Below are 25,065 nucleotides of genomic sequence, written 5' to 3'. Positions count from 1 at the left end.
GAGCAATAGTGTCCCAAACATTCCAAATTTGTTGCTTATACAAGTCGCCTAAACAATTGGACCAGTGCAAAATGATGTGTTCACCAAAAACATGTAATGCCTTTATCTACTTTTACTTCACTTTTATCTAACACAACATCCCCATCTACTGTTGTAGTTCACCCATCACACCTTCAGCAGAATACAGTGACTATGAGGCCCTCATGAGAGCAGCGACCTTTGCCTCACCTCTCACTGTTGTGTACACACAAATACTTGTTGGCGCGTTGACCATTGTCCAATCATTAACTCCTGGCTCAATATTGAGTAGCGTGAACAGGAGGAAGAGCCACGACAGAGGATATAAGGAAGGACATTACACAGCAGTTTGAAGAGAACAGAGGAAGTGAAAGCTCAGAGTGACAGTTTGGGCCAATGGAGGACATCCAGGTGCAGACAACCATTCTACTTAATGATGGCTCAAAAATGCCACTTCTTGGCCTGGGAACATGGAAGGTACACAACAAACAACTTGTATTTGATTTCTTCTTTTCTTTTCTTTTTGGTTTTAACTTAATTACTGCATACATTTTTGGGGAAATACTTCTGCTACAGGCACCATGTGATCACTGCTGTGGAACTCCTACCTTTATTTAGCTTTAAATGTCATTACAATTAAGCTTAGTTGCTTGGTAATTTAGTTGTTTTTGCACTTCTATGTCTTGAAGTTGAAAGAGAAGGGTTTTTTATTTAATAGTACCAGCAATTAGTAAACTTTGTGTGGTTATTTTTCTGGAGCCTAAAGGAGGTGCAGGTGTCCAACAACAATTGTAAATGACTGACCTGCTGATGATGTTTTGCAGTCAGCACACCTTTCAAAGACCTCGATGCAGGGAGCGGTGGAGGCGGCCATCGCAGCAGGATACCGTCATATTGACACCGCGTACTGCTATGAGAATGAAGTGGACATTGGCAAAGCCCTGCGAGCCAAAATGCAACAGGGGATCATCCGACGCCAGGACATGTTCATAGTCAGTAAGGTGAGACGCTTCCATCTCAAATCATCTGAGTGGGTGATCGTGAGCACAGAGTAGTCATCATATACATTGTTTGCTTTACTTGTAGTTGTGGTGCACACATCATGCCTCAGAAGACATTCCATTGTGCCTCAACAAGTCTCTGTCAGATCTACTGCTCGACTACCTGGACCTTTACTTGGTGCATTTTCCTGTTGGTCTGAAGGTATGTGAAAACTGATGGGAAAATGGAAAGACATAAAGCATAATAATAAGTCATTTTGAACATATGCCATTGTTGTTATTCTTCAGAAAGTGGAAAATGCACTTTGTCCAAGAAACAAGGACGGACAGATATTAACTTCTGATTCTGATTATGTGGATGTGTGGAGGGTAAGAGCCTTGATGGACATTCAACAATGATATTTATTTTTTATTTACATTTTTAAAAATACGTTTTGCATTTAATCACTTGATAATGTCTGGATAATGTCAAATCAGTACGAGGAATAAGCCAAATCACTTATTATCATTTACCACTACATATTATTATCATTATCACTCACTTCACAATTTGTATAAGCTTAAAATGTATCTCAGTGACATACAACTGACATACACATATTATTACATATTATAATATATTATATTATATTATATTATAATATATGACGAAAAACATTTATTAACATAACTTTTTCCTCCAAAGTCTGATCTCTGCTCCAAACCCCATGTTTTTACTGACAGAGGATTGGTTGTGGACTTCTCAATAAGAAGCTGACAGCAGCTGATGACTGATCTCAAATCAAAATTGTATTCATTGCCCTATAAAGAATTATTATTATCGACCAAATGTGCGACCACATAGTTCCTTATTTCTTGCAGGGGATGGAAGCTCTCCAGGCCTCGGGCAAAGTGAAAAGCATTGGAGTGTCCAACTTCAGCATCCTGCAGCTGGAGAGACTGTTGGCCCTGTGCAGGGTCCCGCCTGCTGTCAACCAGGTACAACATACATGACAAGTAATGCAACCACGGCTTCAACCATTCAAGAACCACTATACAAAATCATTTTAGTTGTAATTGTTATAGTGGTATGGACTATACGGGCTGTACGGTCTCTGAAATTCATACAAAAACAAAACAATAATGCACATAATTTGCATATATTCTCTTTCTAGGAGCCTTCAGTCATCATATTTCTACCTTCAACCTTGATTGATAATGTACTTAAAAAAAGTCTCAATCCACAATGGAAATAATAATTTGACTGGTGTTTGTGTTAAAGCTGCACAGTTTAACCTTTTCAGCCAAGACTAAAATACATATATTTTGCTAAAAGAAAATCCTGGAAAAATAAATGGCACTGGAATGTGTGTTGCAGGCAATGAAATCGTTTGTGTGTCAATTATGATCTAATATGTTGCATTGTACTTTTAAATCTGTAGGTGGAGCTCCATCCATACCTGGTGCAGACTGAACTGATAGACTTCTGTAAATCCAAAAACATTGCTTTGACCGCATACAGTCCATTTGGGTCCCCGGGAAGACCACCAGAGCTGTAAGAAGGAATCATACTCTGCAAAAACATATGTATCATACAGGAAGGCAACGTTACAGAATTTATTGAGCTTTAAGAACATTTAAAAAAAAATATCCAGGTTGCAATTTCACGTAGACCAGGCTCAGGTTAAGAGTACATGACTTAACTTTCTGGTAGACCTGCTTGTCTCCATGGACATATACATTGCTTTGCCTGGAATGTTCCACAGTATGTGATTAAACTCATCCATCTTCATGGCAGGTAACGCCATCAAGCCAAGCTACAGGTCAGAAAGAGTGATGCCCGGCAGAGTTGCCTAGCAATTAGCACCTCAGCCCCACAGCAAGAGGGTCCTGGATTTGACTCCCAGCGCTGAAGGTTCTTCCCAAGCCTGTGTGGGTTTCCTCAAGGTTCTTCCGATTTCCCCTACAACTTAAACATATTCAAATACAGACAACTGAATTGGATAAATAAGTTCAATAAGTTCAATGCTAAATAAGTTCAATAAGTTCAATGCTCTACTGTGGAACATTCCAGGCAAAACAATTACATCTCTTAGGGCAGTGGTTCCCAAAGTGGGGGTCCCCTCGGGGAGGGGTCACGAAGTATGAGCTGGGGGTCGCGAGATGATTATTAGTTGCCAATTTTGCCCAACACAAGCATGTGTTTGGACCAGACCAGGGCAAACTATGGCCCGCGGGCCACATACGGCCCATTTGTCTTTATAATCCGGCCCGCCAAATATGCCAAGAAATATCTTTTTTGTTTATATATATATATATATATATTTTTTTTCCCCTTTGGTCAGACCTGGGCATTTGTGGCCCCAGGGGCAAGATGTGGCCCTCGGCATGTTTTAATCTGGTCCCTAGAAAGATTTTAGTTTCTATTTTTTAACTGTCTGTAACATCTGTCTGCACTTGTATCCTTAATAAATATGACATGAAATTAATTAAATAATAGATTCAATAGCCTATATTTGACAGAAAAGTTATATTTTATTTTTATATACAATTATATATATATATATACATTCACACCAATGCGGGCCGGCCCTCCGCTACTTGCCTGGATTTGAATATGGCCCTCGGAGGAAAATAATTGCCCACCCCTGGTTTGGTCGCTGGGAGGAGCCGGAGAGAACCCACCATCTCTGCCAGTTCAGTTCTGCCTAGTTCGTTGTGTTATCTGACTCGATTTCACTCAAATGTACTGCTTCCAATAACAAAAGAGATTAAATACTGTGTAATAGATTTGACATTACAAATGTAAATTGGCCCTAGTGAATGAACGTGAGAGAGAACGTCTGTGTTAACCCTGCAATGAGCTGGCCCCTGTCCAGGGTGAACCCCGCCTGGGGCCCAGGGTCGCTGGGATGGGTTCCAGTCGCCCACGACACCGTACGGGAACAAGCGGTAGAGAATTAATTAATAAATTAATGAATGTACAGCAATGTAGAACTACCAATGGTGTTTAAATCCAATCAGCCAGTTTAAATTTTAAACTGATACTATCACAAAAGAAAAAATAACTTAAAAAACTACATTTTCAAAAAGAAGGTGAAAGCCATATAATCATCCAAATCTATGTGATTCTCACATAACGTACAGTGCAGTACCACTGGAACATTTCCACATTTTGTCACCTCACAACCACAAACTTAATAAACTGGCTTTTTTATTCAAGAGCAACACAAAGTGTACATGATTGTGAAGTGGAAGGAAAATTAAACATGATTTCGAGCTTTATTTCTTTTTAATAAAAAACACAAAACTAAGTAAGTACTTTAATGGAACTACCTTTCTCAGCAATTACAGCTGTAGGTCTTAAGGGTTTGTCTCTACCAGCTTTGTACACATCAGACTGACATGAGTGAGCCCAACAGCTCAAGCTCAGTCAGATTTGATGGAAGCGTTTGCAAACAGCAGTTTTCAAATCTTGCCACAGATTCTCCATTAGATTAAAGTCTGGACTTTGGGCCATTCTAGCACATGAATATGTTTTGTTTTAAACCATTCCATTGTTGCTCTGGCTTTATGTTTAGGTTTGTTGTCCTGTTGTCCTCAAGTCTTTTGCAGACACCAACAGGTTTTCTTCCAAGATTGCCCTGTGCTTAGCTCCATCCATCTTTCCATCAACTCTGAGCAGCTTCCCTGTCCCAGCTTCCATAAAGGCCAGATTTGTGTAGTGCATGACTACAGTACTCAGGGCCGGCCCCAGCACATTTGGTGCCCTAGGCGAGCTACTCCCCTGGCCCAAAAAAAATAATTCTGCCAAGCAAAAACACATATATAACAATTTTCGTTAGATTTATTTGTCAATTCCAAAATAGTGTTTGGATACATAGAAGGGGGTGCAAAAAACTCCGCCAAGCAAAAAAAAATATATATATAAATATACATATTTATATGTATATATATTTTATACATATACATACAGCCATGTCTTGGTGGTTTGTAGTTGTGTCCAGATGATGGATTGAACAGATGTGTTGTGGTGTTCAAAGCTTGAGAAATCTTTTTATAACCTAACCATGCTTTAAACCTCTCCACAACTTTATCCCTGACCTGTCTGGTGCGTGTCATGATGCTTTTTGCTCCCGTACTTTCTCTTCACAAGCGTCTGTGGCCTTCATACACATTATACTGATAGATTAGATTACACAGAAATAGATTCCATTGAATCATTAGGTCAACATTCAATCTTTCAGCACTCATCAGACAATTCAAATGAGCAGAAACTGGCACCTCTCAGCTCTGTGCGTAAAGACTCGACTTTCTCATTGCTCAGAGTCAAGGTCATTCAGCCAGACTTTACTCAGAAGGAGCTGGGTTCAGCGCTGACAGGATCCTAAGCCAAGGCAGCCTGCCACTTAAGCAGTTTCTCTTCTACTTCTACTGATCTGCATTTGTTCATACAAACTAGCAAAAGTGGATTGCTAATTCGCTTTAAAAAATAGATATTTTTAATGTTTTGGTTTCCATTTTCATAGTTATTTTGGGGGTGAAAGCAATAAAAGCAATAAGTCAGCTGCTACATTTGACCTTTAATTGTGGAATTTTATACTTCAACTTTATGCTATAAAAAGTATGTTTTACTTTATTTTCATAACATGACCCTTTGCTTCTCTCTGCTAGTATAAAGGGGGAAAAAGACCCAGTTAATCTTCTAGCTGACCCTGTTGTCACACACATCGCGGAGAAGCACAGACGCAGCCCTGCACAGGTGACAAAAGAACACTCACACGTTTGTAAAATAGTTGGAAGCTTGAATGTTTGCCCTTTCATACTTTTTGCACTCACATGCCCGTGATGTTGGCAGGTTTTACTGAAGTACCACACCCAACAGGGCATTGCAGTCATCCCCAAAAGTGAGAGGGCCCATCACATCCTGGAGAACACAAAGGTAAACCATAATAGGCTGTTTGTGAGTCTTCATTTTAATTCTAAAGTTCCAACTTTCTATTGACCATGATGGTTTTACATTCAATCTCTTTTTTACAATGATTTTTGTTCACTAAAAAAAACATAGACTGTAGGAAGAAATGATAACAATTATAATAAATGCGTCTAAAAGTAACTCTGACATTTGAATTTTTTTGCAGATCTTTGGTTTCAGTCTAACAGAGGAAGATCTGGCAACTCTCAGAGGCCTTGACCGTGGATGGAAAACTTATGACGAGATGGATGAGTATGAGAGCTCATAATGTCCAGTCTAATGTGATACTAATGTGTTAAATTATTATTTCTTTTATTTTTTTGTTACAGAATCAAATCTCATCCTTACTACCCATTTGTGTGATGCTTTTGTAGATAAACTCCCAACCCCAAATGGGGTATAAATACTAAGTTTGTTCTGATGTAAACATGCAATTTTGATTGAATGCTTTTTCGTCTTTTATTTCACGTACAAGCTGTAGAAAAAAAACACAGTAACATTTGATTTGGTTGGTGACAAAAAACACTGCAGCAACAAACCTACATGATGTAGACTTCCACATGTTTGTTTTCTAGTTCATGAAAGGCTTTGGAAAGATTTAAAAAGATATAAATGGATGCGTTGAGGCAAATGATTGCATTAATAACATGACTTTGGTGCTTAGACCCCAGCAGGGAATGACAAGTGATGGATTGGAGATAGGACTCATCCTCCGGGGGCCCAGACACTGATGGTGGCAAGATAAAAAGGTCTGAAAAGGTAAAAATGAACAAGGTGTTGCTGGAGTGGAGGAGGGCTGTGTGAGCTGAACAGCTGACCAGAGAAGTGAGAGCAGAGTTTAACATGTTTGACTCCACTTGTTGAGAAGTCCCAGAGCTCAGTAAAGTCAAGTGGGTTGTGACGGCTGAAGCTTTTTCTTCCTGCCCTGTGAGTCTAATGGGTGAGAGGGCCTCACAGTGCACACGCAGGCAGAAGCCCCTGCGATGCGTTTGGGCAAGTCGGGCCCCTGGGACCAAGCTCCTCTGTCAGGGTCATAGACCTGAGTTGCTCTGGAGAAAGCCATGCCCTCCCAGCTATAGCCTCCTAAAACATAAATATTTCCAGTCCAAACTGCCAGTCCTGCCTCGCTGTTGGGCAGCAGCAGTGGAGCCACGTTGCTCCACTGTCCCGCATGAGGATCATACGCCTCCACCTGTAGGACGTCAAAGCGATCCGTCGTAGTTGCATGGTCATCGCTGCCCCCGATGGCATAGATAAGATGGTGCAGGGAGGCCATACAGTGCCAGCCTCGGGCCTGGGACATGGAGGGCTGCTCCACCCACACAGAAGCATCTCTAGATGGTTCATAACTCAACACTTCTCTGCGGTACGGCCCAATCTGATAATCATGTCCACCTGAAATGTACACCACCCCTCTGTGCACTGTCCCTGCATGACCATAGGTGTCCCTAGAAAAAAAATACCATCATTTCACAAGCCATACACCATAAGAAAATGTGCACTATCACATTTAGGATACCAAGCTGTTTTAAATACAAAGAATATAAAAATGATAAAATTGTTTAACAGTGTACCTGGGCAGTCCAGCTACATAGCACCAGCTGTCTTCAGCAGGATAGTACACTTCGACAGAGGACAGTGCTCCAGTGTCATTTCTGCCCCCCACAGCAATCAAACAGTCCCCCACTGCTCCCAGAAAGAAGTCCACTCTCCTCTGGTTCATGGACGCTCCCTGAGAGAACACGGAACACACGTCACATATTTTGGCAATAAAATAACACATTTCGAAGCTTCTGTACCTTGGTCCATTGATTATGGCGTGGATCATATCTGTACAGAAGGTTACATGCAGCATCTCCACCGTTATCCCTGGATGAGCTGCCACCAGCAGTAAAGATGAATCCCCCTAACACAGCCAAGCAGTGATGGCTGCGCTGAGCTGGAAGCTCAGTCTCCACCTTCCACACCCCTGTTGGGACGTCCAGTCGACACACATTGGCACTCAGCTTCTCTCCTCGTTCAGACACCTTCACAAACAGAACACACAAATCAGATATTTGACTGGAAGTGACGGTGTGTCTGCTAATAACTCAAAAAGAAGAAATTATAGAGCCGAGCCTTTACAATGAAACCAGAAATGTGACAATATCTGATCTCCTCTGTAACCATGCTCGTAAAGATGTGCGTGTAAATTCAGAGGCTACAGCAGTTTCATTGATCATTGATAGTCACCTCTCCTCCAATTAGAAGCATACTTTCCACTCCATCTCTTAATGAAGTGAGTCCGGTTTGGAGCAGGGGCTGGGCACTGGGGGTAGCGTGGTAGGCCAAACCTTCTTCAACCAAAGCCTCACACTCTGCCTCATCAGGCAGAATAGCTCGGATGGCAGGCAGCACCCGTCCCACCAGGTCTACCTCAGGCATTAGAACCAGGCGGATGTGGGACAGGAGCTGCCGAGCATGGGCTGTGCGCTCAGGACTATGGCTCAACCACTTAAGAGCAGCCTGCAGCAAAGCCTGCTCACTCTCATGATCCACCTTAAGAAAACAAACATTGAAAATTCATCAAGACAACAGTTTTGAAGTCCAAAAGGGTTCATGTTGGTCAGCAAAATACATTACTGACCTGGCTGCTGGAAAGATATTTTGTCAGTTTGTGTAGAGGAATATTCTGCATGAAGTTGGGGGTAAAAGACAAAGCCCCAAAGCGTGAGAGGATGAACTGGTCAATGAAATTGTCGAGTCTGTCTAGACTGTAGAGCAAAGCCAATTCCTGGAGGTACAAGTAATTGTTCTCGGTTACCTCCTGCTCCAAATATTGGCAGCAGAAATCCACCACTTGCCACACCTGCACAAAAAACATACACGGATTACTTTCAATCTTTCCATTTTGAATGCTTTATATGATTAACAATCAAAGACCATTGGAAAACCACCTGTAATAGATGTGCTGCTTCCAGAACATAGTCAATGTTTCCTCCATCCAATGGCAGCTCTGCACTGTACAGGAAGTCTACCACTGCTTTGAGACCAATACATGACAAGCCAACCAACTCCACCTTGTACGAACGTAGATCTCAGCTTTGAGACTGTCACAGAACAAGAAAGAGCTGTACTTTACAAACATACCTCCACCTGGTGTTCCTCTTTCATGCCCAAAGTGAACATGGCATTAAAGTATGGACTGGACAGGGCCAGTAGTGCCCTGTGGGCTGGTATGGACTGGTCATCTGCCACCAGCACCACATCACAGAACTGACTCTTCTGCCTTTGTTCATTCAAACCCTGGAGGACCGCCACAGACTGGTGAGACCAGTGAAAAACCTGCAAAACCAAACAAACCAACAATGACAACCAACACATCTGTTAAACGGTGCACAGTTCATACAAGAACTTGACAAACATGTGCAGCAGCTGACCTTAGAGGATTCACTGATCTGATGGGGTCGACACACACGGTTCACTTTGACATTGTCCATGTTCTTCTCATAATGACAATAACTGAAATGACAATTTTATGCGAGAAATATTTCCGAATGATTCTGAAAGTCCTGTGCTACATAGTGTAAATGTTGCGTGATAAGTTGATGACCCTACAACTGTAATAGTGCAATACAAATCATTGTAAGCAATAACTCAGAGAAAGACTTGCAATGACTTGATTCGAGATCTTTAGACTCGGGAGAGCGCATCCTCTGCTAGCACATTAGCGCAATACAATGACAGCAGCGCTATTTCTTCACATTAACAGCAAGCGCAGTACCTTAAGTGTTACAAGCCGTTTGTATTTTGTGGGAACATCCTTTTTAAACACATTTACACACTGTTTCCTAAAAGAGCTTAAATTCCGCAACTGAGGCACAGCGGGACCAAAGTTAACCACTGCGTACACACACAAGGCGTACACTTCCGGTTATACACAGAGGCTAAAATCATTAAATTTACCTAAATGTCAATAGTGTGCAATAATAACTGCTTAAAACGTTGTATGCTTGCTTTCAAAAGAATGTAAAAAAATACACGATATAAAACCACACAATTTTTTTTATTTTACCTTTGTGATTTGACGCATTGTCCGGTAGATGGCGACACAGAGCTCCGCCAGGCTCCAGGATAGTTAAGTTAGTTTAATACGATTTCTCCGCCACATGCGACAAATAACCGGAAGCTGATTTTCTTGTCACTAATAAAAGCAAAACATTTTCCTCGCCATTATTATTTCGTAGGGGGGTACATTTTTTTGGTCCATTTGACTGAAAATAAGCATATAAGCTCAAGTTTATATTCTCTTTTATTTAATATCACGATATGGCCTTCTTTACAAGGCGAAACTCGTCTTGACAATTCTGCATTAGCATATTTAAAAGGACACTTTGAAGTTCTTAGTCATTTCTTGTAAGTTATTTATTGTACGCAGATTTGGCCTGTGCTTTGCTCGTGTATCACACCTCATGGACCATTTCAATATAAGCAAATATAGGCAATTGTGCTTTATTTTGAAACCCAGTTCCGACGAAGTCTCTAATTCTTCCCTCTTGACGCAGTGGCTCGGCGGAGAGACGGTGGGAGGTACAGCCCTGTGTCTGTGGGACTTGTGTCAGTGCTGCCAACCTGCCCGCCTCACATCACCACCGCCCACCGCAGCTCTAGCCCAGCCAAAGCCAGCCTCACTCTGTGCCCTGCGCCCGGCTGAGATTTAAGAGCTACTCCGTCTCTCCATCTGCGCGGCCCCCGACTGGACGCGGAGCCTGTCCCAAGTTCGCTGCTTCGTACTGCGTTACCTCACTGCGACTGTCCATAACGAAAACATGGCAACCCAGATTGACAAAGAAGCTTGCAGGGAAGCTTACAACGATGTCCGGGACGACAATACCGAGACGAGCTGGTAAGTGAGCCGTTGTTAAATGAGTGATCGCATTTCTCGCATTTCATTGTCCTGCGATCGCATTAAGGAGGCGAGCGTGTGCGCCACAAAGGATCACTTGTTGTAAACCTGCGAAATTCTCCTTATTAAAGCAGCATTTGGAGGAGAAGTTCATTTTTGGGGCGCTGCCTTTTGTGGGCAATTGCAGCACACCCCTTTGCACTGAAATCTCTCTCTCAAATGTTATTCTAAAGGGAATTGTCACCGATTGGGGAGATGAAAACCCTTTATCACAGATGCAATAATTGTGTAAAATGGGCTATTTTGTCAAGATGTGATTTTTTTTTTTTTTGGGGGGGGGGCCCAGACAAATTCTTCGTGCGTATGTAGTAATTGTTAGAGGGATGGGTGTGTGCGATGAGAGGGATCTGGCTCCAAGGGCAGCCAATCACCCTCTGATTTAAAGTGAAGCACACTCTGTTGCTCAAGGCCCAGCGGGGCAAAAAATAATTTTATTGTCCCATATTCATTCACAGAGCGCTGTAATAGACACTTCTCCAACAGCTGGACCACCTTGCATGTGGCTGGCCTTTTTCTAGTGGATTTCATGTGTGTCTTGTTATTTTTGCTGCGGGCCATAATAACCATAAATGCATGTGTTGTGTTCCAGGGCTGTGTTTAAATATGAGGGCTCTACGATCGTGCTCGGAGGACAAGGAGTGGACTATGAGGAGTTCAAGAATATGTGCACAGGTAGGCACTGCTTCCTGGAGGTGAAACTTCAACTCCAGCTGTAGTTTCCTATTACATGTAGTTTGTGCGCATGTCTCTGTCCCAAGCCTTGTGCACGGACGGGTTAAACAGCGGGTATGCTACAAGCTACTGAGCTTGACTTGGCAGGACCTTAATCTTTTAAGACTCTCTTACTCCCTCACTGTTGCCTCCCTGTTGTGTGTAATGCAATGCAATAGAGGCTGTAACTAAAACAGACCATTGCATTGCACCGCAGCCTCTCCCTATACGTAACCATGCACATAACCATATTATATTGTTCTTTCTAGTCACATTTTATTGTCCCTAACACATAGCTGTACCTGTAATCTTTAGAATTATGCAATACCACTGTCAGAATATACACATTTATAACTAGACTTACTTGTATTGTGCATTATGGTTGACCTTTATACTCAAACACAAAATGTATTTTTAAAATGCGTACCTAATAGAAATGGCTTGTCAATAATTAACAATGACATTACTAAGTTGTCAGTCTATAAAAAGCCCAATGAACAGTGCCTACATGGACCTAAGTTTTAAGTAAAAATGTCTGTAACCAACAGTTCAACAGTTAAAAACCCAGGTTACCGTAAAAAAAATGCACAGAACCTATATTGTTTCAGTGCTTGCAGTAAAAACGACAATTGACAGGGTGTGTGGGTTTGTCCAGAGCTCATTTGTGTTGCAGAGAAAGGCCTCCTACTGAGCTTGACTGACATACTGTCTCCCAGTGTGTGTTTGCTATACAGTTGTGGGCGTCTCGTCCCATGGGGGCTGGTCCCTGCTCAGATGTTGGGTGTGGTGCTCTGTGATGCAGGCTGAGTCCTCAGGGCACAACTCATCTGCTGCTTCTGAGCTCACATTCCTATGTTGAAATAAGCCATTTATCACATGTTGTACTGTGTACAGTCGCTGCGGTGTTCACTATTGGCTGTTCTAAGATGACAGACTTATGTATTGGTTATATTTCCTTATTTAGCTGACAGTTTGCAGACTATGATGAGGTGGGTGGAGCTATAAATCAGGTTTGAAATTAGACCTGGGGAATTCCTTTCCCTATGGCTGTGAGGAGAAACAGTGATGCAGCTAAATTAGTTAAATGAATCAGTAATTTGGCTTTAAACCTCAACTCATTTCTTTAAAAATGTGTTTTGAGATATTGTGGTTGTGTTTCTGGAGAAAAAAAATCAATTCTAAGTGGTTTTAGAGGTAAAGTAACTCCCCAGTCTTGCTTAAAGGGACACTTGTATTGTATTGTATGCTGTGTCATCTCTGTCAGTGCAGAGTCAGCATGGCTTTAAGGAAGACAAACCAAAAGAGGAAGTGGGACTACACATTCAGATTATCTGCTGAATTTGTATAAATCTTTGAAATTGTATGTATGTATGTATGTATGTATGTATGTATGTATGTATATATATGTATATATGTATATGTATGTATGTATGTATGTATGTATATATATGTATATATGTATATGTATTTATGTATATATATATATATATATATATATATATATGTATATGTATGTATATATATATGTATGTATGTATGTGTATATATATATATATGTATATGTATGTATGTATATATATATATATATATATGTATGTATGTATGTATGTATGTATATTTGCCTTATATATATACTGTTACATGTTGACATTTAAAGGCCTTTTTTAAAATTTAACTTCCCCAAAGAGCTTCCGCTACTGAGCCTAGGAAAATATACTTTCGAATAAAACATCTGAGATAAATGTATAAGTGTTTTGTCTCTAAAAACTATAGTACTTCTGTGCACAAAGCATTAACCAGTAACTGATGTGATGCTGTGGATAGATTACGTACACGAGTAATTATTGGATAGTCCAGAGGTAAATCAATTGGCTACTGTTCTTAGTCGGTCAAATGACAGAGAACAGCCGCTGACAAGAATGTCTTTATCAGCCTCTTAACAGATAATAAAGATTGTATAGTACTTTGTAGAAGTACAGGCCACTGAGCTCAATCAAAGCTATTTATTACAGTTATGGCTTTGGTATTACACCCCAAACGTTAGGGATTTTTTGGGGTCCATTAGCAATACAAAGGGGGTTTGGAGGTGCCAATATATCATTCTGCCAATATATTTAGTGATGTTTTTATTCCTCGTAAATCTATATAACATAAGTCAAGCTCTAGTTTGTAGGTTTAATTTTAAGGACTTATTTTAAAACTGACATGCTTTGCTTTTCTGTTGAAGTAAATGCTTTTGTTCAATTTATCAGAGATAAGAGATATTACTCACGTCCTCGATAGACTTGTATGTATCTTTAGATCGCTTACATTTGCATTACTATATAGAGTAGATATGAACAGTATCACCACTGTAACATGTTCCTAATTCTTTTCCTCCCCCGTGTGTCCTTAGATGATTCGCGGCTTTTTGGTTTCCTCAGAATCACAACCGGCGACGCCATGAGCAAACGGGCCAAATTCACGCTCATCACCTGGATCGGCGAGAACATTAGCGGACTGCAGCGCGCCAAAGTCAGCACGGACAAGACATTGGTCAAAGACGTAGTGCAGGTCAGTTCTGTTGTCCTCACTGTAACACATGTGGTCATTAGTGGGGAGGAGAGGACGGGGACAGGGTAATGGCTCCTTTGGGGGCAACAATAGAAGCACCGGTGTCGTAGCAACAGGCTGGGCACGTCTGCCGAAAATCTATATATATATATATTAGAGGTTTTCTTGTCCATCACACAAGTAAGTAGTATTTTCCACAGTTTGCTCTGTTCTCTTTCCACCATGTGCACTTTTCTGGATTTATTAACAGAAATACACACATTTTTACCAAATCATTGGCTCTGAGCAGTCAGTGGAATCTCCCCCGAAATCATAATTCTGTTAAAAGACGGACCAGCGGGCAGAGAAGTGTTATATAGTAGTAATATACAGTTTTCGTGTCTGTCGCTGCGGGAGGAGGGCGCGAAAGGAAGTATATTTTGTTATGGAAGGGAAATGGAACGCAGAGAGCTCCCACAAAAAACATAAATTGGTGCTTATGACTTAAATAAAGTTCAGTTTGTGTAGATTTCCTGTTAAGGTTTGAAATATCTACCATCTATTATTCACAGAAAATCTTGATAAATGTTATCTCGACTTCAGAACAGCCAAAGCTCTGCGGACCTGCATTCCTGGGTGTAACTTTGACTCATTTGTTTGACTCTGAGCTGCACTGACATGACTGTTTACATATTTTAATATTTATTTAATCCGTCAAATAAAATGTTTTTAGGAGTATTAATTGTCTTGTGTGGCTATTTTTTGCAGAATTATGCCAAGGAGTTCTTGATTAGTGACCCTAAAGAGCTGGAGGAGGACTACATCCGTGACGAGCTGAAGAAGGCAGGGGGCGCTAACTACGACGCTCAGGCCGAGTAGACCGCGCACCATTGCAGGGGTTTTGGGGGTCTTGGGTCCAAGGGGGAGTGAGGGGCGTGGGAAGGGAGTGTCAGTGCTGCTACCTCTGGGCGAGAGGGCCAGGCAGGAGGGACGGCACAACACACAATATTGGGCACTTTACTGGGAGGTAAAGATGAATGTTGCCTGTTCTGTTACAAGGACACAGGTGCTCCAAATCTAGAGCCAACAATTGTTACAGCCACACTTCACAGTTTTGGATCATTTGCAAAGTAGATGCACTGAGAACCTGGGAATATGATGGCCTGCTTTCTAAAATGATAGGTCTGGGCCCCTTTTTGAGCAAAAAAAATAATGCCAATATTTAATAGCCATGCATTCCAGTAAAAACAATCTGCAGTTTTCACTCTGCAAAACTACAGATTATATAAAGGTCAACAAAGTCCAAAAAGGCCAAAGCTACAGCTGGTGGATTTTTAAGATGATTATTCTGTTCATTATACCAACAACTAACCCTAACCCTGAACATGAGATGACATTGAAAAACATTTAATAATACCACTTATGAAGCTAAACCAGCTTAAAAACAGACAAAGCATCTTTTTGATCCCAGAGTGGTTTGCAGTCTGTCCCTGCCCGGCCCCCTCTTGACCAGCTCGAGTACGCACACGAGTATCATCTCTAAAACATCCTCACCTCAGCGTCAGTGGAGAAACTTGAAGTTCTACGTAGGCCTAGCACTGTTGACTTCAACAATCTTCTGAGGTTGTGGAACATGTTTCTTTCAAAATGTTTTAATGGTTTACCTTTTGAACACCACTTGTGAGAGGTGAGCATTTGAGAAAGCTCTCCATTGTAGCATGTGTTTGACAACACAACATGCACTGAGTCAAAGACACTGTGCCTCCAGGACCATCAGACATACATTAATCCTGAAGGAGCTGGCGTGATTCATGTTGTGGCTGGGAGAAATAGCATCATGTTGTACCTGTGATCTCAGACCTGATACATGGACCTCTTCTCAGCACTTGTCAGCTCACTTCACTGACAAATGTAGGTCTTATAGTCCTGGACTTTCATCTCAGTCTTGAGCTATCCACGCATACTGTAATCTACCGTGTTTGCTGCCTTAGTCTCCCATGGAGAGAGGCATGATGGGAGTTTGTGGACGCTACACTGATTGGCCGCCCCCCTTCCAAACTAAGGGGGCAGCTTTCTGGTGGTAGTATCTCTTTGCATTTGATCCAGACCCTGTCTCTCTACATGTACCTGAAATATGAATTTAGGATGTGTTGTAATTTTTAATAAATCTGTCAAATAACTTTTTAATTTCTTTGAAAATATTTCCTGTCCATTTCATTTGGAAACATAGTTGTCTCCGATGTTTGTGAATGAGATTTTGAAATTTTTGAGAGAAAAACTACAAGGACTGAAATGGGCTCAATTAGTCATTTCAAATAAAATTGATGTTTTTTCCAAAAACTTCTGTTTTTTTGTTTCTTAATTTACTTGTAAACCTAAGCCGCAAGATATTAATCCTTGTTGACAAGATGTTGTTTTGTTTTGTACACGAAGGAAGAATTTATTTATTAATGAATACAAAATAATAATGATCAACAGCACATGTGTCATGCAGTAATGCTGGTGCGGGTTTATGGGATACTTCTGGCACTCTTTGTTGTCCTCCTAGAGCAGAGAGGCTGGGCATTCCTCTGGCCTCCTCAGCTCTGCAGTATTCAGCCTCCTCCAGGTCATGTGCTCTGTGCTGTTGTGAGTGACTGCGGGAAAACTGCTGCAAACAATAAAACCAGAATCTTTTTTTCTCTCTCACCCAGTGTCATCAAATGTTTGCTTGATGATGTCCACGATGGATGGTTACAATAAGGGTAGATGTGCTTGAGGAATTGGACCAGTTTGTTTAAAACCTTCTTCGATGCTTTATCAATTTAGTCACTATCGTTTACATAAAAAATTCCCAACACATGAAAATAATACTTTGGAGCAGACTGATGATGTGCATTGTGACTTAATTTGTCTATCTCCCCAAGGCTTTTTCAAACGTAAACCGTGGATTACAGTCACCTATTGGCTGTGGTGGCGAGAGAAGATGATTGGTTTAGAGTAAATTCAAACTGTGCGCCCGTGTGAAAAGGGGTGAGTCAGGGGCCCATGTTGGCACAGAGCTGCCATTGTGAGCGACCACAACAAGCTGAGGCCGCTCCATTCTCAACCCAATGAGCATCTGTTTATGCAGTCCACTCACTTTGGTCACACTCAGACTCACAATGGGCTGCCGGTCAGACGGACAGCCGACTGCTTTAGACGCACACATGTTGGAACGCAAAATGGACCAAGATAGAAATTTGAACTTTTCATTAAATAAGGAACTTTTACAGAGCGATTAAACCAATAAACCTAAAAAGAAAAGAAATTGGAGTTGGGTCATTGCTGTGTCTTTTGGCAAGGCACTTGGACTTGACTTGGTGACACATTTCTTAAATTTGAACAATTTTTTTATTAACTTTCTAGAATTGTGTGACTGGTGTGCTTAGTTGTTACTGACTAACTTCTATTTGTAGACAAAGAAAAGAAGTCCTTATCTACAACAGGAGCTACATAAGGAAGTGACAATAAGAGTTGACTTCCTCATTGACGGAATGTGTCACAGATCGAGCTCAAGAATGCAAGTCGGAAGAAAGTAATTCTCCCATTTACTGCATCTGTGTTGCCTGCATTTAATAAAGTGATTCAGAGTGAAACCATTTGTAACACTATGACTCAAAAAACATGCATCATATGTCTACTATCTTGTGGATCTGTTCTATATTTTATTGTGTCTCTGACCCACTGTTATTCTAATTAAACTATGACTTTACATGGATCAGTGGCAACAGTGAAATTGTTACTAATTTATTAGGTCCAACTCATCAGCCAATTGCACCATTTCTGCATGAAGGCTGTGACACTCAAAGGTCAGTGCCTATAATGCAGTGCAGAGGCAGTGGGTATTTCACTGCATATCCTAACAAGAGGCCGGGAGTCTCGTCATACTGTAAATTCAACACTAAATTAACTTATGGGTCCGTGGAGAATAGATATGAGACTCATTACTTTTACGGTATATTTATGTTTGCTGCCTTAACCAGATGCACTGTGCAGACCAGTTTCCTCAGCACTGGAGGTGGCATGATTCATCTCAGGTCTAAGAAACCACAAGAAGGAAGTCTAAAAACACAAATGCATATTGTCATTCAAGTTCTTTTCATTTCACTCAGTAATATTGAGTGATACTGTACATGATTTTGCCATTTAGAATTACATAATACATAATACATCAGCCTTTTGGGTAAAAAATAAAGGCCAAGTGTGTGTTGTGATCTTCAACCTAGCTCTGTCTTCAAATTCAAATGCACAAGAAAACACATGCAAAATACAAACTTGTACCCAAGATAGCCCTCATTTTCATTTCGGACGCTCCACCAGCAGAATTTGCTTAGAACAGCACGAGTGTGTGCCAATGACGACCTTCTTAAAGTTTAGACCACAAAACAACTTCTATTATCATATTTATAACCACAAATATAAGATGAACCTGAAGGAAGTGTGATGGGCAATTTGTGTGCTACTTCTTTTTAGAAAAGAAAGTGCTTTTCAAATAGGACTTCCTGGGCTGTCACTCAGCACACAGCATGCCCATATATGGCTGAAGTTGAGATGAGGGAAAGGAGAAGTAACACTACAAAACCTCTCATGTTTGAACTTGCTTAAGGTGAGTGACGTGTCTCCGATCATAATCAGCCCAAGCTCTTTTTATTGGACAGTGCACTTGTCAGGTCTCAGACACCAATGAAGATGTGTCTAAACCTGCTTCAGAAATAAATACAAATCAATATGGCTATATCTTAAAACAAAGTGTGGTTCACACCAAGGATAGAACTGGCATTCAAACTTCTGTTTCTGTAGAAAAGTCCAATGAAAACAGTTAACTAAAACCATGCTCTAGTTGTTGTTTATTCTCCATCAGTTTCCCATGAAAAACGTCAAACAAATTAGTAATAGCCATCATCACAATAATAATAATAATAATCATAATAATCATAAGTAACAATGTATTAATAAAATACATAACACGCCATAGGCAGGATGTCTCCAATAAAAAATGTTCTATCATTTCAAATTCAGCCCGGTTCGAGACCTGTTGTTGAGTCTTATTTACAGATTAATTACCCTATCAATGAACTGCCTTAAAAATACTTCAGACCAAAAATAATAGGCTAAAAAGGATTATTTGCTCACCAGCCCACAAAACAATGCCCAACAAATGCCCAACACTGATTGCTTCCATGTTTTCTGTGTTCTTAGGTTTATTTGCATTGTAAGATAGACGTCACCTTTAAATTGTGCAAACGCGGGAGCTTTCAGTCAAGTACAATGCAACACCCTTCTCAGTCCACTCACCTAATCTATGCCCTTAAAAGGCGCTTTTCTGCAGTCTGCGCCTCAGAACTGCATCCTTTGCTCATGTGCGCATTCTGCTGGAGAGAAAAGAGAAAAGACGAACACTAAAACTATTTTCAAATAAAATCATGTTTAATTTGACCTGTCAACAGCTATTGAATATGGTATAAGCAGTAGCCTACATGCCTACAAGCATAGGCATAGCTACTAGTGAGATCTATAAATAAATAGGTCTACAATTGTAACGTCTAATAAATAGTACCGTGTATTAAAAAGCTCATCTCATTCTCAAAGGCATGTTCAGGGGCAAAACAACAACAACAACAACAACAATACATTTACAAAGAAAATAATTGTAGGCCAATGACGATATCTTACAACCCAATATGGTATAATAAAATTAGAGAAATTATCACCATGGTAACTAGGCCTGTTCAACTCAAGGGCTGCGGACAAGATCAGGCCCTACGATATTTTTTTAATATCGTAGGGTATATATATATATATATATATATATATATATATATATATATATATATATATACATGTATATATACATAATATACATACACACACACACCCACACACACACATACACATATACATATATATATATTATTTATTATTTATTTATATCTATATAAACTGAATATTTTCTAAGACCCCACATTGCTTCCAAAGTGTAGATTAGTGTATATTCTACCCAAGAAAACTCACATACTCATGTAGTTTGACCTTTTAATATTTGTACTTCTAATACCCATTTGTACACTAATCTAATTCCCTTGTTCTACCATGATTCAATTTGAGGTATAAATTATTCTTTAGTCGTGAAATAAACAGAATAGTTGAGTCCATATGGTGTATTATTGACTATTCAAAATACTCAAAATATATTGTTCAGTGTGTTTATGGTGCATATTAATTTAGGGTCCTAAAAGTTTCTTGCATTATTAGGACCACAAATAAACCGACTCAAACCTACTTAAAGTTTTCTGGACCTGTTTTTATATAATTTTCTATTAAAATTGTGATCTTTTTACAACTTCAAAATGGCCGTCGTAATTGCTACAGCAGCAGAATATATAGTTCGTCTAGCTTTATTATATCCCCCCAATCACAAAAGCAGATACACACTTCCTTTGGAAGCCGGAAGTTTACGTTCTCGAGTGGAAAATGAATGGAAGAGGATAAGGCATAGCAACTGTACGTCAGGCTGGAAGCTGTGTGTTTATGTCATTGATATATTGACCGTGCGAGTTCCAGATATATCGAGAGATATATTTTAAATACACTCAGCGAAAAGCTTTCGCCATGTGACCCAGCTTCGTCAAGATTCAAGGAGTTAAACGCTGTGTTAGTGCTGAATTTGATGTTTGTTAATATAATTTTGTTTAAGATGGAGACTTCTGTTCACATTGAGTTTGTGCTTGTAACATACAATGTGCTACACAAATCATTTAATGCAAAATTCTGTCTCAATGTATTAGTCTTAGATATTTGTATATTTTTTTGTTATACAAAAAGACATGAGTCTGTCTTTTGATATACAAAAATACATTTGTATATCTTTTGCCTGGAGCAGTTTTACTCAACACATCCATGGTTTTACTGCATGCTTTGTCTAAGAGGTTGTATACATTATGTATAATATACATTATGTATATTCTCTACAGAACAATGGGGAACACAGGCAGTGAGCTGATGCACAAGCGGCTGGACCGCTTTCGGCCTGAAGAGCGGCCTATTGTCCAGGCGGTGTTTGACCGGCTTCAGGGCTCTGGGCCCTCAGGAGCCCCGGGGAAAGCAGCGGCTGGGAGTACCCTGAGCTTTGGGATGCTGCAGGTGCCACTGTCTGATTTTTACATAACCATATACAAGTGCTACTGTACAGTCAAACGTGTTGATCACTGAAAATACTATAATTAATGTCAGTGTTACAAATTCTGACCTGGAGATGAAGGTTAAATTGGAGATTATGTTTTTGTCTGTAATGTTGTTCCAGTCGGCTGTAGGCAGCGTGATTCCAGACCCCATGGTTCAAAGGATCTACAGCTGCCTCTGTAGTGTTGACCCTGGCCAGTTCTCCAGTGGCTCTCAGACGTCTCCTGGCGTAGGTGTCTCTCGAGACCAGCTGGTGATTTTTCTAGCTGATACTCTGAGAGGCACAGCAGAGGAGCGTGCCCCTCTTGTCTTGGCCATGTCACAGAGCCCAGGATCACAGGCTGCGTCTGTTTCATGCGATCAAATCATCAAGGTGAGGTCAATCCTGATGTTCTCCATTTATGAACTTTGCAACAAAATATTAGCATCAAACGCCTCTGAAATATGATCTTATTTTCCATCCTCAGTTTCTCCAGGATTTAGTTTCTGCTGTAATTCAGATCCTGGCCCACAGAGGGCGCCTACGTGGCTGGAGAGCTGAGAGGATGGGAGACTCATCTGCAAGTGTCAAACTGCTGTCAGAGCAAATGTGTTCAGAACTTAAGCCTTCGGGTAATTATGTGTCCGTTGCCACATAACTTGTGCCTTCTCTCGTGTTAAACTTTTCTCACTGGTCTCACAGAAGAGGGCTGCGACCGGTCGTGTCTGGAGGACTGGATCTTTAGGGAGCCCAGTGTGTCTTTGTACCTAGAGATGGTTGTATCTGAGGGTTTTAATGTAATGCTGGGGGAGCGCTCAGCCCCCACACTGCTGCCCCCTTGCATAAACACCCCCTGGAAGGAGCTGCACTGTCTGCTGGACCTGCCCACTGTTATGTTCCTCGCTCCACAGGTCTTATACAAGCTCGCTTTTATCATCAGCACAACTTTATTCATCATTGCTAAGATAACATTTGAGTATGCATGGTGGTGTCTGCATCAATTAAATATACATCTGATTCATTTAATACCATTTGTGGCCTGTCTTCAGAGCAACACAACTGAACAGTTTGTTTTCTCAAACAACAGCTTCCAGACCGGTACAGTGCCCCCTGGAGGCTGATGTTTTCTACTAAGCTGCATGGAGAGAGTTTCACGAGGATGGCGACTGGCCTGTTGAAGTGTGGGCCCACACTTTTACTGATTAAAGACTCAAAGGGTCATGTATTTGGAGGTTTTGCATCACAGGACTGGGAGATTAAACCTAAATTTCAGGGTAAAAAAAGTCAACCTAAAAAAATATTTTTGAAACTATTGTAATATCATTGTTTGCACTTATTATTATTTTCTGTTTTAGGTGACTCCAGATGCTTCCTCTTCACAGTCAGCCCATGTCTCAGAGTCTATAACACAACAGGATACAATCAACACTTCATGTACCTCAACCAGAACCAGCAGACCATGCCCAACGGACTAGTAAGCACTCACTGTCACTGCACCTAAAATGGGTAATTGTGTATTGTGGCAGAATATAGTTGGGCTCTTGATTTTCCCCTACATTTATTACGCGTCTGGTTTGTACATTTGCTATACTGACAATCATAGCATTCAGACTTGTATTTGAATTCAAGCATGCATGTTTGAGTAACTCTGTATTGTCCTGTATTTGAAGCTTAAGTGAATATCTGTTTTCAGTTCAATAGGTGTGAATATTTGCAAAATTCAATACATAAGGGAAAAGAAAATTACATAGGAAAATTTGAAGACCCTGCGATTTTTGCAAGTTCTCCCACTTAGAAATTATGGAGGGGTCTGACATTTTCATCGTAGGTGCATTTCCACTGTGAGAGACAGAATCTGAAAAAAATAAATAAATAAATGGAAATCACATTGTCTTTATTAATAATTACAGAGGTCAAACGTTTCCTGTAGTTCTTGACCAGGTTTGCACACACTGCAGCAGAGATTTTGATCAATCCTTCACACACTCCTCCACACAGATCTTCCAACATTGTCATGTTGGACGACCCAAGCCACGACCCATCTTCAATGCTCTGACAAAGGGAAGGATGGCTCTATTTATTCTCTCCTAAATAAATACTGTTCAGTCGTCCTGTCCCCTGTGCAGAAAAGCCCCCCCAAAGCCTCCAATCACGCCAAGGGGATTTTATACCAAAAGGTTCTATTTTTGTCTCATCTGTCCACATGGCTTTGTCTAGTGACTCCTCTGGATCATCCAGATGATCATTGGCAAACTTCAGATGGGCCTGGACATGTGCTGACCGGCACAGGGGAACCCTCTGTGCAATGCATGATTATAAGCCATAACGGCGTAGTGTATTACCGATAGTAATAACCTTTTAACTGTGGTCCCAGCTCTCTTCAGATCATTGACCAGCTCCTCCAGTGTAGTTCTGGGCTGGTTCCTCACCTTTCTTATCATAGTTGATCCCCACGAGGTGAGATCTTGTATGGAGCTTGTAAGGGAGCCTATCATCTTCAGCCTCTTCTATTTTCTAACAATTGCTCCAAAAGGTTGATCTTTTTTCTCCAAGCTGCTTGCCAATTGCCCCGTAGCTCTTTCCAGTCTTGTGGCGGTCTATGGTTTTGTCTCTGGTGTCTTTTGACAGCTCTTTGGTCTTGTCCATGGCAGTATTTGGAGTCTGACTGATTGAGTAGTGGAGTAGAGGTGGACTTTTTAAAGGCAGACTAACAGGTCTTTGAGAGCCTGAATTCTTGCTGATTGGCAGGTGTTCAAATAATGTTTTACTTTGCAGCAATAACATGCAAATAAATTATTAAAAAATAATGTTAATAATAATGATTAACAAATAATTATTTTCCTCACTGTATGTATTTTTCACTCTTTGTGTTTGGACCAGGGTATGGGAGGGCAGCATTATTATTTTGGCCTGTGGCTGGACTGTGATTTTGGTCGGGGTCACAGTCGTGCAAAGCCCAAATGCACGACATACGGCAGCCCACAGCTTTCTGCTGATGAGGACTTCACTGTAGACGCTGTGGAGGTGTGGGCGGTGGGGACACTCCCAGAGCCCGACGAGGTCTGTTCACTCTGTTCACTCTGTTTGCTCTCAGCTTTTTACATGAACTGCATTTTTCATAACGTCCTCTAATGACAGGACGACGAGGGACAAGGAAAGAAGAGTGTCCTTGATGCAGATCCAGAAGTTCAAGCTATATTGGAAATGACAGGGAAGACTCTGCACAGCCAGGGCCTCAGGGAGCCAGAGGAGGATGAAGATTAAGGAACAGCTTTTACTCAGAAAATACTTAAAATATTATACAAATTGTTTCTCTGGCGCATTATTAAGTCTTATCAGTTTCAAAACACTAGAAAGCAAATGGACTTTTTTTAACAGGGCATTCATCCTGCTCCATTTGAATTGTTAATCTAATAAGATGATTTTATTATAATTAAAGGCGTAATGGACAATTTTTCGGCGATTTGAGAACTCAGGCGTTGTGCATGCCACTCCCCCGTGCGGACTGATACAACACACACGTGCGTTTGTTTATTAGCGCGACGGATCGCATCGCATCTCTCGTCTCCCGTAGATTTCCTCCTTCACTGGAACTCCTCCAGGTTTCTACGCTTTTTTCCCAAAGAGGTTTTTTTGTAGTTTTTCCTGGCCGAGAAGGAGAGTCTAAGGACAGAGGACCCTGGGACATCGTCCCTCGCCACCACAGACATTGTCTGACTTCATC

The 25,065-nt window shown here is 40.9% G+C and overlaps 4 protein-coding genes across 7 annotated transcripts; 3 read left to right on the top strand and 1 right to left on the bottom strand.

Moving 5' to 3' along the window:
* The first annotated feature begins 233 nt into the window (after positions 1-233).
* On the top strand, positions 234-6,357 carry LOC140349193 (aldo-keto reductase family 1 member B7). Of its 2 annotated transcripts, XM_072435441.1 has the most exons (10): positions 235-495; positions 843-1,019; positions 1,105-1,221; positions 1,308-1,388; positions 1,881-1,997; positions 2,441-2,553; positions 5,673-5,760; positions 5,857-5,940; positions 6,140-6,225; positions 6,303-6,357. In XM_072435441.1, exons 1-10 carry the CDS (start codon positions 415-417, stop codon positions 6,334-6,336), a joined length of 978 nt encoding a protein of 325 aa, XP_072291542.1. In that variant the 5' UTR covers positions 235-414; the 3' UTR covers positions 6,337-6,357. The 2 variants fall into 2 exon arrangements, with proteins under 2 accessions (XP_072291543.1, XP_072291542.1); XM_072435442.1 differs by lacking the exon at positions 1,308-1,388 and having other exon boundaries at positions 234-495.
* A 371-nt stretch (positions 6,358-6,728) lies between these two features.
* klhl36 (kelch-like family member 36) lies at positions 6,729-9,834 on the bottom strand. Of its 2 annotated transcripts, XM_072435901.1 has the most exons (9): positions 9,737-9,834; positions 9,393-9,474; positions 9,103-9,297; positions 8,910-9,032; positions 8,591-8,821; positions 8,206-8,511; positions 7,773-8,000; positions 7,548-7,705; positions 6,729-7,421 (listed from the first exon to the last, which is right to left on the bottom strand). In XM_072435901.1, exons 2-9 carry the CDS (start codon positions 9,450-9,452, stop codon positions 6,860-6,862), a joined length of 1,863 nt encoding a protein of 620 aa, XP_072292002.1. In that variant the 5' UTR covers positions 9,453-9,474; positions 9,737-9,834; the 3' UTR covers positions 6,729-6,859. The 2 variants fall into 2 exon arrangements, with proteins under 2 accessions (XP_072292002.1, XP_072292003.1); XM_072435902.1 differs by lacking the exon at positions 9,737-9,834 and having other exon boundaries at positions 6,730-7,421; positions 8,600-8,821; positions 9,393-9,649.
* Positions 9,835-10,570: 736 nt separating this feature from the next.
* cotl1 (coactosin-like F-actin binding protein 1) lies at positions 10,571-16,501 on the top strand. 2 transcript variants are annotated; one of them, XR_011924538.1, is made up of 5 exons: positions 10,571-10,858; positions 11,508-11,590; positions 14,025-14,182; positions 14,930-15,418; positions 15,453-16,501. XR_011924538.1 is itself a non-coding variant. In XM_072435906.1 (4 exons), the coding sequence occupies exons 1-4, from the start codon at positions 10,782-10,784 to the stop codon at positions 15,038-15,040; spliced, it is 429 nt and encodes a 142-aa protein (XP_072292007.1). In that variant the 5' UTR covers positions 10,571-10,781; the 3' UTR covers positions 15,041-16,501. The 2 variants fall into 2 exon arrangements, 1 of the variants encoding a protein (XP_072292007.1); XM_072435906.1 differs by having other exon boundaries at positions 14,930-16,501.
* Positions 16,502-20,661: 4,160 nt separating this feature from the next.
* On the top strand, positions 20,662-24,771 carry meak7 (MTOR associated protein, eak-7 homolog). The gene is made up of 9 exons (XM_072435905.1): positions 20,662-20,683; positions 21,154-21,322; positions 21,483-21,734; positions 21,829-21,973; positions 22,044-22,252; positions 22,429-22,615; positions 22,697-22,815; positions 24,222-24,401; positions 24,480-24,771. The coding sequence occupies exons 2-9, from the start codon at positions 21,158-21,160 to the stop codon at positions 24,603-24,605; spliced, it is 1,383 nt and encodes a 460-aa protein (XP_072292006.1). The 5' UTR covers positions 20,662-20,683; positions 21,154-21,157; the 3' UTR covers positions 24,606-24,771.
* The last annotated feature ends 294 nt before the right edge of the window (positions 24,772-25,065 follow it).

Source organism: Eucyclogobius newberryi, unplaced genomic scaffold (assembly GCF_026437365.1).
Source record: "Eucyclogobius newberryi isolate DKJ021-1_F unplaced genomic scaffold, fEucNew1.0.hap1 SCAF_7, whole genome shotgun sequence".
Lineage (NCBI taxonomy): Eukaryota > Metazoa > Chordata > Actinopteri > Gobiiformes > Gobiidae > Eucyclogobius > Eucyclogobius newberryi.
The sequence above is the reverse complement of the archived record's forward strand: the minus strand, read 5'-3'. Positions and strand labels throughout refer to the sequence as shown.